The following is a 21,451-nucleotide window of genomic DNA, read 5'->3' as shown; positions in this document are numbered from 1 at the left end:
AAGTCAACCAAAGAATTGTGGCCCAAAACTTTTTTACCAAATCTCCAATAAAACTGCTGTGCTCACCAAATACTCTATAGTGAATGGACCAGCGACAATAAAGTGTGGGTTCTTTTAGAAATATGTTTTTATATAATATATCTGTACTAGGTATAGATGGAAGGAGCACCTAAGAAAAGAAAAATATTTGCAAGCATTACATTTGCGTTTATAAAACCAAGATTTTGTCTTCTCTTATCAGTATTTCCCGTAAGAAACATTTTAGGAGCTATTCAGCTATGGCCTTCCTTCTCTCTGTTCTTCCTCACATAAAAATACAGAATGTGTCATGATAAAAAAGTCTCCTCTGGATGCTCCTGAGGATCAACAAACTACACCTATCTTTGTAAATAGGGTTTTATTGGAACACAGCTGTGCCCATTCATTTCTACACTGTCTGTGGCTGCTTTCTTGCTACAATAGCATAGTTAACTAGTAGTGACAAACCACATATGGCTTACAAGCCTAAAATATTTACTATCTGGCTCTTAAGAAAAAAGTTTTCTGATCACTACAGAAAGATAAGGAAGAAGGGAAAAGAGCTTAAAAAAAAATCATTCTTCATGATCTGTGACCTCTTACTATTGTTAGAAAAAGAACTCAGCAACACAACAGCAGCAAATACAGAGCTCTACTGAGTTACTGAGAAAAGAATCCTATAAAATTTCTTACTCAACAACATTTCAGAGGTTAGAGCAGTTCTCTTTAGAATTAAAAAAAAGTATAAGGCAAATTATTTACATTCATTTTTGATCACTCGAATAACTTAAAACTCATTTTTCAAAAAAAAAAAATTGCTATAGTCCCAGGATAATCCACTGCTATAGTGGTATGTGCTAAAATTAACAACATTAAATTAAAAACAGAATGAGTCACCATGGTGTTATTATAAGCCTTCATTAGTGTCTTTAATCCAAAGAATATAAAGCATTTAACATCTTTCCATTTCTATTAAATTCTATTGCCTAAGAGGGTATTCAAGTATTTTTTAAACAGCAGTCTAAAATGTAGTCAATCCACAAAAGAAAATTTAAAATCTTTCCACTGAACTATACTATCTCATGCCTCTGCAAACCAAGAGTGCTACAAACTTACCGAAACAGATCCAAGTTACTATACTTCTCAAACCCAGGTTTAAAGAAGGATGCAATAAATTTTCGCAAAAATGGAAGAAGATTATCCCCTTGATTCTATTTTAAAAAGAGGAAGAACACACATTAGGCTTACAATGTTTAATTAAAATCTTTCAAGGGAGAAAACCCCCCTAAAAAAAACTCCACTGATTAGGTCTCTTGAGTAGGTGGGGGTAGAGATAACTCCTATATTCTGATATACAAATTAAATTCAACTAACCATTAAACAGCTGGACACTCAATACACCACAATCTCAAGTTGCAGCCACCAATAACTTACTAAACTTCTATTATATGTTTCACACTGTGCTAGGGTGCTGGAGCTCTGATCTGGGTAAGACATGATCCTTGCTCTCAAGGAATTCTTTATAGTATATAAAGCAGCTATAAACAAAATTACAAAGCAATTTAATAAGTGTAATGGTAGAACTGTATAAAGGGTATTATATAGTAGAGAGAGAAGGAATATCTAACATAGTTTGCAAAGGGCACAAGGACCAGAAAAGCTTCCTGGAGAGGATAATGCCTGAAACATCTTAAGAAATTGTGAAACATAAAAACATATTTAAATATTTAAGTCATTTCATTTTTACCTGCAAGATGAAGAATTTGCACATGTGATAAAAAATCTCTGCATTTTGAGGATTTTTTTCAAATGCAGTAAGCCACACTGCCCTGGCTCTGTCGTGCTGATTTGTTTGCAAATATAAAGCAATAAGGGCTTCCAGCAACAGGCAGTTCATGGGACAAGATTCCAATAAACATTTACAAAGTTCTATTGCAGCCTCATACCTTAACAAGAAAAAAAGACATGTCTATATATTTTAAAAATCAACTTTTAATACAAGGTTAACTGCATGTCAATTAAGTTTTACCTTTCTAGCAGCTGGTGCAGAGCAATCATGTTTGTGTAAAGTGGAACACAGACCTCTACTCTTTCCTCAACAGTAAAGCTCTCATCTGTGCAAGCTTTCACCGCATCTATCCAAAAATATCACAATAACATGAATCAAACATAAAATAAATTATCTGTTATGTAAACTCTAGAAAACCAATAGGGGAAGATGGCCTGTCATCCCTTAGCTTGACTGTCATTTTGTATTGAACTCCTGGTTTTTACCCAAACTCCTAAAATTCAATCTCTTTCTCTCTCTTTCCTGGTAAAAATAAAACCACCCAATATAATATGTGCCCATGTATTTATCCTAAATTCCTTAAAACTGATCTCAAAAAAAAAAAAAAATCAAAGAATGAATTACCTTTTCATCTTTCTCTGATCCACTTCAAAAAAAGGCCTTGACTGCTAACATACAGCCATTTAAATGTCTCCCCCTAAACTAGATCCTTTCCTTACTCCTTCAAAATACACTTCCCCCTCGTAAAGAATTCTTTTTGATCAGGCAGGATACTTCTTAGAGAATGGTACCACATTTCACTTTGCACAACTGTCACTATTTCCTCCTTGTCCAATGGTAGTATGACTCCCAGATTTGCACAAGTTTAAAAGTGAATGCCATTCTGAAACTGCACGTTTGAAGTTCAGTTACAGGATCATAACTAAACAAACCTAAAAGCCCATCTCCACATTCATTTTAATTAATTAGCATTTGATAATGTTCTTCCTCTTCTTTTTAATTTCTTCTTGCCTCTGCTTCTAAGAGATTGTTTACATTTCCTCTTGGTCTCATTTACTGACTCTGTTCTCCCTCTCACCCCTTACTGCTGTACTTTCAAATCTCCATTTCCTCAGAGGAAACATCTCATGGTTTCAACTACTGAATAATTTATGAGGAGAGCACTTCAAAAACTGTAAAGTACTTTGTAATACAGTAATTTCTATGTAATTAACATTCAAATCCATTTCTCTCTCCATAATTGTCCACTATGGTCCACTTCCTTATTTCCTTCTGCTAAAAGCCTTTTCCAATTGGATGACCAATTACCATTCACAAATACCACTCCTACTACTGAAGTCAGTCCTCCAAATTTACCAGTTTTCTATTAATACACTCTCGTTTTCCCAGTCTCAAGACCCTGAATTCATCTTTGACTATTTCTTTTCTTCTTCCCTGATGTTTAATCTGTCCCCTACATCTATATGTGCTAACTTTAAATATATCTAATAAATACTCTTTCCCAGGTTATGGCAATGAGTTTCTGGTTGGTTTTTCTCCCTGTAATATCCTTTCTCTTCGGCACATTTTTTTTCTTTCTTAAAGAACTTCTATTGTCATCAAGTCTATCACACTTACAGAGTTCTTGAAAACTTGGCATCATTCCACTTAGTAAAGTTAATTCCTACTATTCTCCAGCACAAAACTCTTGCTTTAATAAGGATTCTTCCTTCTAATTTCCCTTCAAATCCAATGTACTAATTCCTAACTACTTGTTGTTTTTTGTTTACTTAGATCATCTAACAGGAATGTACTTCTTTTCCTTCCTCTCTTCACTGGTTTATTCAATAAACATTTACTAAGCACTTAGCACACAGCCGGACATTATAAGACTTGGAAAATACAGAGGTAAGACAAGGGTCCTACCTTTGAAGAGGCCCACTATGTCACATCATAGTTGAGCTTCAAAATCCAGCTTCAAGTCCTAATTCTTCTAGGAAGACCTCCTTCACCATGCCAACCTACAACAATCTCTTCCCTGTGGGTTTCTGGCCTGCCCATATAATTCTGTCAATCACAAGTCCTAATCTCTTCTGTAAGCGTAGAATTTAGACTACACACTAAGATACACAGTTATCTGGCCTCATTTATTAATAATTATGTTAAATGTACAGATTTTATCTTCTGACTAGGCTATATGCTTCTTAGTAAGAAGGAACAGTCTTTATACTTTATATGTATTCCACAGCAGATACATTATTTGGTATATAACAACAATCAAATTCATTGATGAATCAAGTATTAATGAGTTGAAAAAGTAAGATATAATCTTTAACTTTCACTTTGATGGATTGCTTCAAAAAAAGAATTACTTGATTCTGTGATTCAATCAACTTGTTAAACCTATATAATTTACCTATCAAGCTGGTATCCTTTGTCTTAACCAGAAAAACTAATTATGTAGTGTATCAGTTTCTAGCATCTATAGATACCAATGTCCATCTTTTCTGATTCAATCTTTAATCTTTCAAACACTCATATAATAAAGTATGAAACTACAACTGTCACATGTAAATCTGTTCCACTTAATAATAAAGAACCATAATAAATAATTTAGAAACATTTATACTTACCTTCAAAAACTGCCAACAGCATATCAGGATTAGTCTTTACATCCTGAACTGTTTGCCACGGCATTATGAATGGTTCTGTGTTAACAATTCTTGAAGGATTGGCATTAGATGGGTCATAAAATTTTGAAGGGAGACTGTTGAATTCAATAAGATGTATGTAGGCCAGCCATGCCAAACATCGATCACTTGTTTTAAGGTACTCAGCTACTATTCCATCATTAGCCAATTTCAATGCATTCTAGGTAAATTAAAAAAAATCTGGAAGTGTTTTTTAAAATAATCACTCCTATACCTAAGATTTAAATGTAAAGGCAATGAATAATAAAACAGTTGTATTTCTTTGGAGTAGTTCTTAAACACCTAAGTTAAAACTTTGAAAGTCACCAATTTCTTTTAATCAAAAACTTTTTAGAGATATCAATACTAAATCATCAATTTTTACTATGTTTATAAAACGTATATGACATACTTAACTGGAAAAAGATTAAATTTATCTGAACATTTTGTCTTATTCAAAATCTAGTAAGAGAAAAAATAGTAAAAACAAAAAACTCCATGCCCACAGAAGATTTTCACTATGAACTAAATTTTTTATCTTATTGTTTGAATACTTATTGAAGTTTATCCTGGTGGGTAATGAGTGTATATTTTCATTTAAACACCATAAACACTCTAAAGAAGGTGTTATCTCTACTAGGCAAATGAAGAAACAATCATAAACTTACTCAGTTTCACAAAACTTAACTAGTAAGTGGCAAAACAAGGATTCAAATCTAAAGCCTGTGTTTTTATCATTGAACAATGCTACCTATAATGTTTTAGACCTCTTAAAAATTCTCTACGAAGTATAATTTAATGCTACAATAACTAGTTACCTGTAAAAGTGCAAGTGCACTTTGGGATCTTCCAGTAAATATGTGCAGTTGAACTCTAAACAAAAGAGCCTCTAAAAGCTGAAAGGACAGAATATCTGATGCTTCCCGTTTGGCTGCTCCCATCAGAAACTCCACCATTCTCTCACATACGTAATCCTTTTCTTCAAAGGTGCTTTCTAGGTGCAGAAACTGCCCAAAAGGGTTTCATACATTAATCCTGCTTCATAAGAATAAACTGTAAAACTATAGATTTTTCATATTCATTGAGAAACTGTCTCATATTAAATCTTCAATTTCTGCAAAAAGGTAATTATAAATATACAGAAACTCATCTTCCAGTACTATAACCTAGATTTCCCCTTCTACCAGAAGCTGGAAAGTGAAATAAGATAAACCCTACAACAATACTGACGTACTCTCATAATTACCACTGAAACAATTCCATCTTTCCTTTCCTTGAATCAATACCATGAGGGATCTCCAAAAACTCACGGTTATAGTCATATACAATTTAATTGGCATTGCTTCTTTAGGTGTGTGATTGTTCAAACATTTTGAAAATAGTAATCATATTAGACCTATGTGGCACAATAAATAATTTTAAAGATTTAAGTAAAAAATTAAAAAGGGCCCTCGCCTGTGTGGCTCAGTTGGTTGCAGCATGGCCCATAACCAAAGGTAGTGGGTTCGTTTCTGGGTCAGGAAACATGCCTGGGTTGCAGGTCCTATCCTATGTCCAGGCACATATGATCCCCCACAGGAGGCAACCAACTGATGCTTCCCTCTTGCATTGATATGTCTCTCTCTTCCATCCCCTCTCTTTAAAAGCAATAAAAAAAGATGTCCTCAGTTGAGGACAAAAAAAGAAAAGAAAGAAAGAAATCAAAAAGGTCCTTTAAAGACCAAAACTTTAAGGAAAAACATTACATCTTAAAAATCTTGTAGTGATCAATAGCATTAACTTTGGTACAAGGCTCCAGGCCAAAAATCAAGCATATTCCACTGTCCACCTCTATTTAGTACTTGTATTAGGCAAGTAGGAGTTAAGAGTGGCAAGTTCATTCATTAAGGGATACCATGTTATCCAAATCTATTTGTTCTGAATTTCAGTAAGAAAATGATAGATCTGACAGTAACAGATTTATTTGGAAGTTTATCTGAATCTCGTAGCTTCTGACTTCAGCTAGTAAAAGTTCAGATATTAATGAGTATTTATTTTACAAGTGGATTATTTATAATTTTAAGTTTAAACCTGGATAAGAAACATCCCATTCTCTCAGAGAATGAGGAAGAACCTATTTTTTCACCAGACCTTTGTATTTTGGCAAGGTTCAATATTAGTATGAATTACACGTTATTTCCATAAGTAATGAAGACTGATAATATATGGTTTCTTATCATTCACGGAAGTATTATACAGGCACAAGAATTTAAAAGACATTTTTTTCAGATGCTTTGCACAAAATTCACTTAACTTTGCCCAAACTAAAACTGCTTAATAATAGCTATGTATAAAATGTGTTAAAATGCTTTTATTTTTTCCTTACCAACAAAGTTAACAAAAATCACCTCTTTACTAAAGATTTTCTTCCTGTTTAGTCTAAATTAATCCTGACCCAGAGAAATGATTTTGAGGCTACTGGACACCAAAAGTATAGGTATTATATCTATATGCAAATGAAGCATATGATCTGTTAAGCTACATATCAATATTTACAATCCAAAGAGTTACAAACACATACACACACAGAGACACACACACACGGGACAATGTTATCTTTTCTACTCACAGTCCAAAAACTTTGATAATCGGGAGCATATTCAACAGCTGTTTCACACATTTCCTGCACCTCCTCCTTGGTTCCTCTTTTAGAAAACAATCTGAGGTAATGGCACCAAATTTCTGGATTGTCTTTGTTGTTTTCCAAAGCCCGAGCCAGAACATTTAAAGCAGAATCCAAGGACTCTGAACACAGCCTACATGTTAAGAAGAAAAGCAGGAACATTTTCTTTTAATGTTTGAAAATACTTTTAAATTAGGCTAGTCTATTGAGTCATTTTTTTAATTCCATTTTCTATTAAAACCTACCAAGAGGCTAGAGTCACCTATGACAGAGAGGTAGATTAGGATTTTAAGTCAATCTGTTCAAAAAAGGTCCTGATTTCTCATAGACCCAACAATTCCTTCTTAAGTGGATGCTCAGTTAGCATTTACCAGATAAAACCACTGTGTTATAAAATCACTAAATTATCAACTTCAAATGTGCTTTAAGTCCATTCTTAGTAATACCTTTTATGATTTACACTGGTCTACGAATGGGAAAAGTTAAACAACTTCCCCTCAAGGCCAGTTACTGCCAGTAGAAAATATCAAAGCTTTCAATATAATAGTTCTTTTCAACGGTCAAGGGCTTGCTATCTCTTGGAGAAGATAATTGTCTCTCATGATCCTATTCATAAAATAATGTACAGTTCCTTGGCCTTCACTCAGTAAATGAGTCAGAAAAGAAAACACTGTAAATTATCCCATCAACATGAAAATGACACACAGGGCAAGTTAAATAAGCACCATATTCAGGTGCATGAGGTGTATTAGCATTATGCAGTGCTGCCGTATTAAAAAGGAAAAGCTTTTATACCAAATTTTAAGATAAATAATCAGAGTAGCCTTTAAAACAAAATAAAACTGAATCATTACAATTTAAAAATTAACATAATAAAAGATTATTCCCAGTAAACCTATCAAAAAAGTAGGAGTCAGAAAATACATTTATGCAAAAGGAGCTGTCATTTGTGAGATAATTACTATTTACCTTATCTGTACACACATAATATAATACCATATGCAGAAAAAAAGGCAATTCACAATTTAGAGGATCTTAGATAAGCTTTAAACCTCCAAATGAAAATTAACAAAAAAATTTAACCTGTCCCACTACTTTTTAATAAACCCAATAATTAATCCTTAGAACACTCGGAATTGACTGTTTTTACTAAAACTACTTTGAAATAAGAGCCTACCAGAGTTAAAAACTATGGCTAATTTATTACCTATACACTGAGCCATGCGCACAACTCAAGATCTAATCTTAAACATTTTCTAATAGCTTTTAAACAATAAAGTGCTTTTGGCTCTGTCAAAAAACAAAGGCTCCACTGATACAAGGTAGGAAATATGATTATCGCAAAAGAAATAAACCTCAAACACAAACATATAAATGTGCAACAGTTTACACAAAGATTAGAACCGGACCTACCCTTCATTTTGATTTAAGTACTTATATGCAAGTTTGAGCCAAAGTTGTACATGAGAAGGATTTTCAAGCACACTTGCTTCTAAATTAGCAATGTCATCAGTCTCATTTGTAAAGTATCTGACATCATCTGGAGTCACAACTGTATCCAAAGCTGGAACTTTTATTCGGTTCCCTGGCTGAAAGGCTGTAAGAAAGCATCATTAGCTTCATACTTTCTCTTACCCACAGACACAAGAAAAAACTGGCCTCATCTTTAAAATAATCTAAAAAGCCAAAGATTCTAATGACTGGCAGTAGCTCATAGTTTGGGTTGGTTTTTTTTAAAGATTTTATTTTATTTATTTTTAGAGAGAGGAGAAGGAGGGAGAAAGAGAGGTAGAGAAACATTGATGTGCAAGACATCGAGTGGTAGCCTCTCACACACCCCAACTAGAGACCTGGCCTGCAACCCAGGCATGTGGTTCGATTCCGAGTCAGGACTGGGAATCAAACCAGTGACTTTTTGGTCTGCAGGCCAGTGCTTAATCCACTGACACACCCCAGCCAGGCCAGCTCATAGCTTACGGTAAAGCAATCATACAATTTATTGTCCAAACCAGGACACATCTAAGAGTGATAGGGGGTGTTATTAAAAATTACACCAGGACTCTGCTGGGCCAAACAGAAGTATGGTCTCCCTACTTTAAGGTAAGTGTCATCATCTGATAATTCACATTCATTAAACTGTAAGAGAAAGTTATAATTTATGAAGATGGTTTATTCCACTACATCTAAATTAAAGAAAAAGTGTTACATTAATGTAAATAAGCACAAGAGAGCATACACCTATCAGGTATTAGCTAATCCACAAATAGTAAACAATTACATTTTCCAAATTTGAGATTCTAATGCAAGATGTACCTGACAATAAGGCACTCATTTATTCATTCACTTTGTGAGCCTACTGACTGCGTATCAGAAAACAGAGGCTCAAAGATGATATAAAACAGAACATCTGCCCTCAAAAAGACACAGGCCAGGGAGTACTTTGAAGCTGTCACAATTACTAAAGAGTAATCCTTGCAGTTACTGGACCATGAACACAAAATGTCCTGCAATGTAAGGAGCATCCCTGAAGAATGAAGAACTAATTGCCTTAAATGTCAAACAGCATAACTATTTTTTAAAAATAAAAATAAATTAGGCCAGTACATACAACAAAAAATTAGTAAAGCAGAACACCAAAATTTAATAATTCTGAATCTTAAATTACTTCTTACCATACTTAATTGGTCCTGTAGACTGTTCTTCATCACTACTATTGTCTGAAATAGGTTTTCTCCAAAACTTTGGCTTCCACTTTCTTTTATCTTTATAGGTTGTAAAGGGAGGTGCTAAAGTAGACATGAGAAGACTGTTAGTTGATACACCTAGTTTTTTATAGTTTGAAGGCTACCTAAATAATACTCAAAAAGAGCTAAATTTATTCTGTTGTGTTAGAATTGACATATATATTATACTGAGAACATAATGCCAAAAGATTTGCTGTCATAAAGAAACTACAATATTCTTTTGTGTGAGAGAGACATATATACTCACTATGGCCTTTACTCTCGTTGACATTGCTAACAAGAAGAACAGCCATCTGGTCCATTGACATTCGATCTTTGTTTACTCCGAAAAGTTTCTCAACATATTTTTCTGAAATTAGAGCAATGCTATCTTCATAAAAAGTATAAAAAACATGGATTTCAGAGACGAGGCTAATTAAAGAGTATGAAGTGAAGGATGGTTTAGGAATTTAAGAGAAATATATGGTAGTAATTAAAAACACTTATGACCTTCTAGAGGGCAACAACTGTATTATCTTAATTACTATGGCAAATCCTACATCGTACCCAATTTGGGCTGAAAAAAAAGTATTTCCTGAAACTAACTAAACAAGTGAAAATTAAAGTCCTAAATTGGGAATGATTAGATTCAGTGATTTTATAAATCACTCTGAGTTGTGATAACACTAAATGTAATAAACACCAATTCCCTGCCTTCCGAAAGACTTGTAGTTTAAGGTTTAGTATCTAGCACTAACTCTGAGGAAAAGCTTAATACAATATATACTCATAATATCTGACAATATCTATGCTTTCTACAATGTCAAAAAATATAAAGTCCTTTTTATTTCATTGTATAATCTGAAATCACAAACATCTCATTTTTGAAAAAAATAAGAGATCTATTTAAAAATCATTACTAACACTTCTATACTAATGTTTATATATTCTTCTAAGTAAACTGAACTGTTCAGTTGAGCTCTGTCCAAAGAATTTTCTGCAGTGACAGAAATGTCTTATATGTGCAACCATGCTATTGGTAAGCACTTAACCACAGTGGCTACTGAGCACTTGAAATGTGGATAGTGTAACTTGAGAGAATGCATTTTAATTAATTTAAATACGAATAGCAACATATGGCTAGTGACTACTACACTGGACAGAGCAGATCTAAAGTGTCACAGGTGAATGTATCCAATTATAGCAATTAAAGGATGTCAAGAACAACTGCATATTAAGTTCTTAAATTGCCTAAATTCAAGTTTTTATTTGGGAAACAACAAGGGGTCTTTAAAAACCTGCTGCAGTAGCAATTTCTTCATCAGTGCTTGTCTCTGAACAACCAATCAAAGATAGATTATATGACAGAATGTCCTGGAATAGCTGTTTTCGGCTAAGCGTATAGTCTTGTGTATGCTGCCTAAAATAAAATGACAACACAAAAAAATTTAATTGTGTACACATCAAAGCTAAATACCAAGGCTGCCTTTTAAATTAAAATGTTCACAAATTAAAACTACTTACCACTGACAATCATCATCATTACATGTTCCTGTTAAATCAAAACGGCAGAAACACTGATCCGGTTCAATCATATTACTGTATGATACTGAGCTTAGGGGAAGTTTTTCCTTGGTTCGATAGTATGGACTAAATCTAAGGAGAAGAGAAGTGGACATACACTCCATAAACATACCACAGAAAATTAACAAAATTTCATTTTTCCCCACCATTAAAATTTCTATACTTTAAGCATATTATTTATCTAATTACTTAACAGCAAAATTAACTCCAGAAAACAACCTGAATATCAAGTCACAGGGAGGGACAAACTACTTTTATACCCAGAACATAAAAGACCTCAAATAGAAAACAAAAAACAAAAAATCCTGTACTGTAATAGTGTTTTCAGTCCTGGTTGTTGTGGCTCAGTGGATTGAGCACCAGACTGAACTGAAAGGTGGCCGGTTCAATTCCCAGTCAGGGCACATGCCTGGGTTGTTGTCGGGTCCCAGGTTGGGGGCCTTGTGAGAGGAAATCCATCTCCCTCACACACTTATGTTTCTCTCTCTTTCTTTCTCCCTCCCTTCCCCTACTCTCTAAAAGTAAGTAATCTTTAAAAAATAAATAAAAGTAGTGTCTTCATACAACATAATATATGCTATATGATATTGGTATTTCTTGCACACATTACCAGCCAAAAAAAAACTTGTACTTCCTGGTAGGTGCTTCATAATTTATAATTGGATCATACCCATTTAACAATCTCACAACTTCTAGAAGTCTAAAAACAAATGCAACCTCCCACAAAGTAATCCATCTGAGAATACCTAAATCAATTTTATGAGAGCTGGTCAATGCATTTCTTATATAGGGTAACAGTAAAATTTTTTTTAAAATTAAAAATGTTCATAGGACTTGTTATTTTTTTTCTCTAAAATCTCTAACAGGCAGTAATCCAGAATTCACAATTCCACCAGCAGCCAAAAATTAGAATTTGATAAGAATTAATAAACCCAAGTATAAGCTGAACCTTATTTCCTGATATGATTTCTATATGACAAGACACTTAATTTTTATTTTCCCTGAAAAGAAAAGTTCATTTTTAGTGAGCATGATTCAATTTTCTTTCATCATCATCAAATAGTCAAAGTTACAATATCAACAACAGGAGCAATCCTGAAACTCAAGCTCAACTTATCTTTCCTTTATACCTGTAGGATTTAAACACTAGAAGAGGGCTGTGGTAGGGACTAAATGGAAATGGCTTCACTTCTGTTGTTTTACTTTGTGCAGTCACAAAGTCTATATCCACAGAAATCTCCTGCAAAAGAAGACAATAATTTCATAAGGAAAACAGGGCTAGGGTGAATTCTAGATTTTATAGAGAATATGAAATGTTCAGTTACCTGACCACACAAATCCTTTCCTGTAATGCCTGTGGTAGTTTTTAAAATCAGTTGTTTTAAGCTGTCAGCTTTTGAATATAATTTTTGCAATTCACCAATTTTCAACCCTAGAAAAAGTTCTGGTTTTTCTACTGTGTTCTTAGGTTTATTTACACATTCTTTGTTAGGTGTGTCAGTGTGCTTAAGATTAGGTTTAGTAAAAGAATTGGATTCTAAGAAGGATCTTCTTCGTTCTCTATTTGAACCAGACAAAATCTCATCATCCACATCATTTTCCTCAGTGTCCAGAATTAATTTATCTTGAGTCAGATCATGAAGTGAGGGTTGAGGTAAAGAAAATTCAGGTTCCTCTTCCACAACTGGAGCAATATTTTGTTGTTCCTTTGCTTTAAGGGCCCGAGCTTCTTTTAGTTTTTGAATTTTCAGGGCATATTCATATTCTAGCTTTTGTAATCGTCTTTTTTCCATAGCAATTAGTTCTGCTGAATGCTTTCTTGGACTTGATACTGGAGAATTGTCCAGTCTCATTATTTTGTTTGGCTGGGGGAAATAACGATATAAATATTTTATATTGCTATGATTTTATAAACAATTTTTGGTAAGGTAAATGTGCTATCCCTGATACAATGCCAACATTATAAAACTAAATAACAAGAATAAACAGAGTTTTACAAGTATCCAACAGTTTTGATAGTTAATCTATGATCTACAAAAAACAAAAAACAAAGTCAGTACATAATAAACAAACAAGGTTCCAAAAACACGGATGTCATTTAAAAACAAAGCTTTAATGAGAAAACTTGAATTATCTCTTATACCTCTTACTCTTAAAACTATCATGAAAACCTTCTGCTTGACAAAAATAAAATATTTCTACAAACAACTTACTCCAAGGAGATCTTGTTCCAGTTTACGTTTTCCTATTTCTTTACTAGCCACTGCCTTTGCCCGAGCAAGCTCTTCTCCATATTTTAGAGTCAAAGCTTTTTTAACTGTAACACGTTGCTGTACTTTGTGAATCTGAAAATATAGAATAATTCTGAAAATGTAAATGTAAACCTTAGAAGAGGGAGTAACTTCTTAACACAGCAGCCAATTTAGAGTATTCAACTAAAAATAGAAACATTCCAGTATTATGACTCAAGGGAGAAAATTATTTTATTAAAAATTTGGCCCATAAAAAATGTGTAGTAAACATAAGACTACGATATTTTTATTTAAAAAAAGAACATTACTTGTTCCTGAAGCTTCTTCAAAAACATTTTGTTGACGCTGAGAATTTTCTCTGTTGCTTGAAGCTGTTCTGTAAGTTTTGCAATCTTTGTTTCAGCATTTCGAACAGACTCTTTCTTCTTAGCTTCTTGCTGTACTAGATTCTTTAAAACAGATTCATCTTTCATCAAGAGAATCCTATTTGAAAAGTAACAATTCTCATTAATATTTTTCTAAACTGGTAGACTAACATCACCAGAATAAAGTTTACGAAGCAGTAACTCATTTTTTAAAATATATTTATGAAATACAAGTGATGAATATTTTCATATTCATCAATCACACAGGTATTCAAATACACACTGTTCCATCTTATAAAAGTAAATGGGTCTAATTTTTTAAAAAATCATTTAAATCTAAGTACTGTGAATTACAGTTGAAAAGTTGTTAATAATAAATGTTTAATGTTGGTGGAATCTGACCCTATGAGACTTTGGAAAACTGAGGACTTAAGGCAGAAAACTGTTATGTTTAGCTTCATTTATAATGCTAATAAATATCTAATAAACATAATCAAGCATGTTTAATTAACTTACAAATATCTAACTCACTTAATCTAATGCAAGGCAAGGAAAGAGAAAGGGAAGACTAATTTTTAAACAACATACAGATGTAAAGTTTGGAACTGATAAGTAAAACAAGACAAAAGACAAGTTTATGGATATAAACTTTCATTTTTCCAACTATTAAATACAATGATACTTCGGTACTCATCATCAATTCATTCCGGAACTTGTGATGAATCCAACAAGTACCAAACAATGAAGCATTTTCTCTTGTGGGGCGGCAGCATGACTCACACAAATTCTAGCAAGTGCAATGAGTCCCAAGAAAGTGCCGGGTGCAGAAACTTTTTTTTTTCTCATCAAAATGCGATGAGTACAGGGTTTGACAAGTTCTAAAGCTGACAATTACCGAGGTATGACTGTATTATGGTTAAAAAAGAAAAAGAAAAAGAAAAAGTAACCTTCCCAGATATATTTCTTTTTTAAAAAATATATTTATTGATTATGCTATTACAGTTGTCCCATTTCCCCCCCTTCACTCCACTCCATCCTGCCCACCCCCTCCTTCCCACATTCACCCACTATAGTTCATGTCCATGGGTCATACATATAAGTTCTTTGGCTTCTATATTTCCTATACTATTCTTACCCTCCCCGTCTATTTTCTACCTACCATTTATGCTACTTATTCTCTGTACCTTTTCCCCCTCTCTCCCTCTCCCACTCCCCTGTTGATAACCCTCCATGTGATCTCCATTCCAGAAAGATATACTTCAACACTCACAACTGACATCTAGAATGAATCATAAGCTCTGGCTGAGTAAGCTCAGTTGGTTATAGTGTTGTCCCTATATACCAAGGTTAGGGTTCAAAGTCTGGTCAGGGAACATATAAGAATCAACCAATGAATGCATAAACAACAAATTGATATTTCTCTCTCTAAAAATCAATCAATCCATCAATAAAAGCTTTCCTAGAATGAATCATAAACACAGAGATTATATGATAGGAGAGTAGAAAGACAAATAATTTTTTACAAACTTTTCATTTGTTAAGTTACTAAAGAAACAGAATCTAAATAAATTTAACTTAATCTCCTACTTTTAAAACAAACCACTTCTCATTGATAATTTTAGAAGTTGATAGTCATTACAAGTATTTCAACTATAAAGCACATTTTTCAGATCTCCAATTATCAGGATATGTCTCAACATTATTGCGTATCATAGTTTAGCTAGAAGCATGTTTTTTTTCTCAGTAATGTATAAAATAATGGCACATACTAGAAGTAATAAAATATGACAGCACAGACAAATATAATTCAAAGCTGAAGACACTTTTGTAAACTTTTAAAAATATCATGGTGGCTGTAATGTTAGAAATGAGGCTATAAATTTCCACCTTTTTTCCTTAATTAACTACAGACAGATAAACTTTTAAAGCTTGTTTTAGAAATAATTAAACTGTTTATACATTATTGTTGATGATTTTTCAACAAATTAATTAATCACTGTAATCATTTTTTTACTACCAAGATTTAAATGTTATGTTAAGAATTGGTAAGTTACAAACATAGCACAGGGAACGTCTTACCATGTTTGCACAGAACCTCCCCCTCATATTTATAAAACCTAAAAGGGGACTTGCAATGGCAGAACAAAGCTCAGGAATGTTGACGTTATCTAAAACCATTTTGCTCTTCATCAACTAATGATACCAGAGTGTTTGGAGTGGAAAAAAAAGATACAACCATAAATGTTGTAACTATTTCCATCAAACACATGGTAGTGGCTCTCATCACAAAAAAATGTTGTAACTATGTATGGGGATGGATGTTATGTTAGACTTACTGTGGTAACCATTTCACAATACATACAAATATCAAATCCTTATGTTGTACACTCAAAACTACATTACATGTCAGTTATACCCCAATAAAATAACCCCAAAATATACCAATGATTTCAAATAGATTCTATTATTCAACATATTTATCTTGTGAGGTTTTATACATGTTCTCAAAATTCTGAAACACCACTTGAACAATACAGTAATTTCACAAAACATGTAAGACATTTATGACCCCTAACTTTATATTAATACTTTAAAATAACACCTTATCTGACCATGTGTCTTATTAAATAGACTAAGTAATAACTATTTCCAAAAGCCAAGTCCACCACTTACAATAAAAATATGCCTTCAAAGAAGGTATTTCAAAGATCATGCCAGAAGTTTTAAAGAAAATTCTGAGTAAGTTTCATAAATGTTTATAAGCAATGAATAAACCATGTATAAATCTGAAGGGGAAAAACTCCTTTAAAGTTTTGATATTTTTATTTAAACATTAGTACTATTACTTAGTGTAAATATGTAATTCACCAAAATGGTAACCTCATAAAGTTCTACCAAGTAAAAGAATTTTTAATCATATCATGTACTTAGTATCGACATACACCAGAGATATCCATCTAACATAGGAGCATTAGATACATGCAGTATTTAATCAGATAATGAGGCTCACCTATGTTTTTTAAGTTTTGCTTCTGCATCTGAAACCTGCTTAGTAACCATCGCTATTCTGCCAATCCCATCAATTTCCACATCCGAGTGTGCTGGGGATGATGAATTTGTCTTCAGCTGATCTGATTTAATCAAACGCTGTTTTTCCCGACTAAAATAATAAAGATGGATGAATTACACCAAAGAATAAACTGAAATTATTTTCTTTGAAGATGTATTCTATTTCATAACGTAAAGTAAAAATACTAATCATATTAACTAATAATAATGATGACCAATATGCATGATCCAAGTTTCCTTTCAAAGCAGATATTGTAGCCCTGCCCATTGTGGCTAAGCTGGTTGGGCGTACTTCCGCAAAGCAAAAGGTTGCCAGTTCGACTCCCAGTCAGGACGAGTGTCTGGGTTACGGGTTCAGCCCCCAAATTCAGGTGTGTTCCAGAGGCAACCGATCAATGTTTTTCTCCCTGTTTAACCCTCCCTTCCCCTCTCTAAAAGTAAATAACAAAATCTTTGGGGCAAAAAAGCTGATAGTGTAGCTCTCCTTTATATTAGCTTTTCTCTTTTGTTAAGCTGTTTTGATCTCAATGTATCACTGTATTCAAGTCTATAGATGATCATCTGGCTCCCCCTCCTGTGTGAATTATAAAGACACTAACTCTACATCTTGAATAAAATCACTATTCATTTCCCAATGCCAATCAACTGTAGACTGACTTAGTTAAGTACTGAAAACAGCACATACCTTTAAAGCTTATTACATAAAATGCCACTTACTTAGCAATCTCTTCCTTTAACAATCGATATTCAATCTTCTTTTCTTCAGGCAAAGCTTCAGGTGTTCGCATGGGATCATTTTCTTTTTCAGATTTTGGAGGTACTTTCGGTTTTGACGCTTGCTAGAAAACATTTCAAGTCAACCAGATCAATAGCTTTCCTTATTCCACACCAAGATGTACATTGCAACCTAGGGTGCACTTTAACTATTTTCATGAATTTCTATTTCTTTTTGACATTAAATTTATTGGGGTAACACTCGTTAGTAACATACCATTTCCAGATTACAACATTATAATTTGACATCTGCATACTCTAGTGCACAGTTGGCAAACACAAGGCCCGAGGGCTGAATCCAGCCCTCCACCTTGTTATACCCGACCTAGCACCTTGTTTCTGCCAGGCAGCAATGCCGCGCTCCTTGACCCTAGTTAAGGAGTAGTTAAATTTATACAATCTTAAAATTACATTCGGCCCTTGGAAGGCAACTGCAAGGCTGATGTGGCCCCCGGAGAAAATGAGTTTGACACCCCTGGTCTAGTGTATGCTCACCACCCTAAGTCTGGTTTCCTTTTGCTACCATATATATTTGACTCCCTTTACCCAGTTCACCCTTCCCAGCTAGCTGTTAACCAGAAAATTAATTATATAATCTACTAAGCTGTCAGGACCTACAATTTGAAAATAATTGAACTAAATCATAGCTGAACAACTATGGCAGTAAGAATAGGGATAGAAGTTGCACTTAGATCATGTATTTTAATAAAAACTGTTTTCGGGTAATATAACACAATTTCACAATAGTAAATTTGCTTAGTATATAGAAAAACAATTATCTACTATTTGAAAACAGGACTAATTAATTGGAAACAAAAATAAAGAGGATCAACAGCTAAATACATCTCAATTTATACATGCTTCATTATATAAGTCCAAATAATACAAATACTTAAAATATATCCACAATCTAATACATTAAAAATGAATACCTTTAAGAGGTCTAATTTTCTGGAAAAATAAACTTCAATGATTGTCAATAAATTATCTTTCTTTTTATCTTTCATTACTGCACTCACCTCGGCAGTTCGTCTTGCTTCTTTAATCATGGACTCCAATCCACCAAAAACACTATTTGTTGACTTGGAAGCCTCTCCATCAGATTCACTGTCATCTGAATCATTCAGTGTTACAACCACTGATTTATGCTTTGGAAGCTGCAAAGGCAATATATTTGTTACTCTTAATGACAAAAGTACCTCTATTCTTCTCTTGGTCCTACGACTCTTAGCTGCATGACCTTGAACAAGTCACTTAACCTATCTAAATTTCAATTCATAAAAATAACAGACTCCAAATACACAGTGTATGGTTTGTTCTAGTTATAGTGCATAACTGACTTTGTCCCACTCTAGCAATACTGGTTATATGCCAAAAACATACAATATTAAATATCCTCAGTCTTTAAAAACACCATTATTATCACCTTCTATATTGTTTTATTTTATCCAACTTTCTATAAAGAACCATAATGTTATCTTAAATTAGCTCTTAAAACCAAGGTAAAAATAATTCTAAATAATTTTTTAAAACCTTTTGGCTTTTGCAGTTATATATAAAGGTTAAGCAAACTTGATTTGCTTAACAGAGGCAAGATTTCAACTTCACTTTTTCCCATTTATATATTTTACTTTGAAGCCATTAGAAAATAAGACCAAAATATACTGTCATTTCATCTTAATAAACATCATAAATTCTTATAATATAGTTATTAATTGGAAAAATATGAGCAAAGTCTAAATAAAGATGGGGAGGATAAAAATATATACTTTGCTAATATTAACTATAGAATAGACAGAAAGTCTGAATGGACCAATTTCTATAGAAAAAACTTGAGGAAATGGCAGTGAAAACCATACTATTCTGATGAATATAATAATGCTTCCCCCCTAACATTATCATAAACCCTACCCTTCTGTACATGAAGAAACTTCTCCTATTACACTATTAGTAAAAAATACATTTGTATTTACATATGAGTGTATATGTAAACATAGATGAACAAGAAGGTAGGGAACAAGACAGTGAAACTGCATACGAATTTCTCACAGCCTGTTTGAATAAAAATAGGATTAAATTTTTCATTTGTTTTTACCGAGATGACAGTTCGTGGAAGACGAGGTCCTCTGTGAAACTTTGGATTCTGTATCCTAGGCTGAGATACTGTATTAATACTGACTATTGAAAGATTGCATCTTGGCACTGTCTGTGAACTGTTCAGAGCTGGAGGTGAAGGTGGGTCACTGTTACTGGATGTTTCCTAAATAGGGGAGAGACAAATGTGAAAAGAAAAAAGAAAAGAGAAAAGAAGAGAAAAGAAAAGAAAGAAATCTGTCATCTTTAAATATCTTGAGCAAATGAGTGCCAGACTTATCCCTACTTTATGAAAGCCCCCCCAAAATTACAAATAGGCAGAGAAGAGTACTCCAACCTAAAACTTAAGCTCATGAGCACCATCTAGTGGTTCAGGTATCTAAATTACCTCTGGTTTAAAAGCTCTTTTATTGGCTAGAGATTTAAGTAGTTCTTCTCTAAGCAGCATTTCTTCCTCCTCTTCCTCATCTGCAAAAGGTGGTTTTGGAGGCTGTTCTGGATCTTCAGGTGGAAGAGGTGGTAAAGGTGGTACAGGAGGTAGAGGTTCCAGAGAAACACACAAACCTTCCACATAAGGCTGGCTCAAATGTGGCAGAGACTAGTTATTTTTTAAAAAGAAAAAGTAATTACAATGCAAATTTTACCAATTCCAAATGTTTATCTGTGGAGCATCATTAAATAAGCAAAAGGTAAGCTTTAGGTTATTATTTTAGCTGTAAGCTTACATATATTGTAAACCTCAAAAACTCTCCCAGAATTCAACATTCAGCCATGAAAAGTATAATTTTTGTAAAAATAAAATCAGTATCTGAAACATTTAATTTCCAAACTTCAAGATAATTATACAAATTTCTCCATTCCCATTCTTATCTCTATTTAGAAATCAAAAAAAATCAAATTTTATAAGGTCTATTCCTCTAGATGACTACTTGAAAACAATATATTGAAAAACTGAGAACATGATATTTACGTAAAAATAAAACGATTAGGAACCAGGAATTCTGGAAAATGGATAGTCCAGAGTATTTTAACAAATAATAAATGTCAGGAAGACTTACCATTACCCTTTTAAATTTTTGTGAAATAGCTTGTTAGAGAGTATCTTACAAAGAAAACTAATTTTACCCAAATTTCTAAATTTAAATATACTTTTGCTTCAAAGACCTTCCAGTGTTACTCTTCACATTTAAAACAGTTCAAGGAAGAAAGAAAAATGTTTTCTCTCTCACTCTCTGCTCTAATATTCCCCTCATCTTAAACTTCCTAGCAGGACACCAGATGTCTACCTAGGAACTGTGAAACGGCAAGATTCCCTCTAACCTACTGACGAAGATCCAGTCTGGTCTCTAGGACCTCTCAATCCAGAAATAACTTTGACTTTGTGATTCCACAACATCCTTTTTTTTCTTTAAAAAAAAAATACACCAAATGATAGCCTGCCAGTAAATAATC

At 33.3% G+C, this 21,451-nt stretch overlaps 2 protein-coding genes across 2 annotated transcripts in view; one reads left to right on the top strand and one right to left on the bottom strand.

Annotated features, from left to right (window-relative positions):
• TMEM19 (transmembrane protein 19) overlaps window positions 1-21,451 on the top strand; it is a 316,102-nt gene that overhangs the window by 233,999 nt on the left and 60,652 nt on the right. The window lies entirely within an intron of this gene.
• Window positions 1-21,451, bottom strand: part of ZFC3H1 (zinc finger C3H1-type containing) — a 55,305-nt gene that overhangs the window by 11,111 nt on the left and 22,743 nt on the right. The window contains exons 8-27 of the mRNA XM_024576172.3: window positions 20,388-20,597; window positions 20,001-20,165; window positions 18,925-19,062; window positions 17,849-17,970; window positions 17,073-17,222; window positions 14,006-14,180; window positions 13,659-13,790; window positions 12,771-13,310; window positions 12,576-12,685; window positions 11,386-11,517; window positions 11,160-11,281; window positions 10,130-10,231; window positions 9,811-9,924; window positions 8,552-8,735; window positions 7,085-7,271; window positions 5,295-5,483; window positions 4,420-4,657; window positions 2,048-2,153; window positions 1,766-1,964; window positions 1,135-1,229 (exon numbers count right to left, since the gene is read on the bottom strand). Of these exons, the coding sequence (XP_024431940.2) occupies window positions 1,135-1,229; window positions 1,766-1,964; window positions 2,048-2,153; window positions 4,420-4,657; window positions 5,295-5,483; window positions 7,085-7,271; window positions 8,552-8,735; window positions 9,811-9,924; window positions 10,130-10,231; window positions 11,160-11,281; window positions 11,386-11,517; window positions 12,576-12,685; window positions 12,771-13,310; window positions 13,659-13,790; window positions 14,006-14,180; window positions 17,073-17,222; window positions 17,849-17,970; window positions 18,925-19,062; window positions 20,001-20,165; window positions 20,388-20,597 (3,410 nt within the window). The remainder of the gene's footprint in view (window positions 1-1,134; window positions 1,230-1,765; window positions 1,965-2,047; window positions 2,154-4,419; window positions 4,658-5,294; window positions 5,484-7,084; window positions 7,272-8,551; window positions 8,736-9,810; window positions 9,925-10,129; window positions 10,232-11,159; window positions 11,282-11,385; window positions 11,518-12,575; window positions 12,686-12,770; window positions 13,311-13,658; window positions 13,791-14,005; window positions 14,181-17,072; window positions 17,223-17,848; window positions 17,971-18,924; window positions 19,063-20,000; window positions 20,166-20,387; window positions 20,598-21,451) is intronic.

Source organism: Desmodus rotundus, chromosome 3 (assembly GCF_022682495.2).
Source record: "Desmodus rotundus isolate HL8 chromosome 3, HLdesRot8A.1, whole genome shotgun sequence".
Lineage (NCBI taxonomy): Eukaryota > Metazoa > Chordata > Mammalia > Chiroptera > Phyllostomidae > Desmodus > Desmodus rotundus.
The sequence above is the reverse complement of the archived record's forward strand: the minus strand, read 5'-3'. Positions and strand labels throughout refer to the sequence as shown.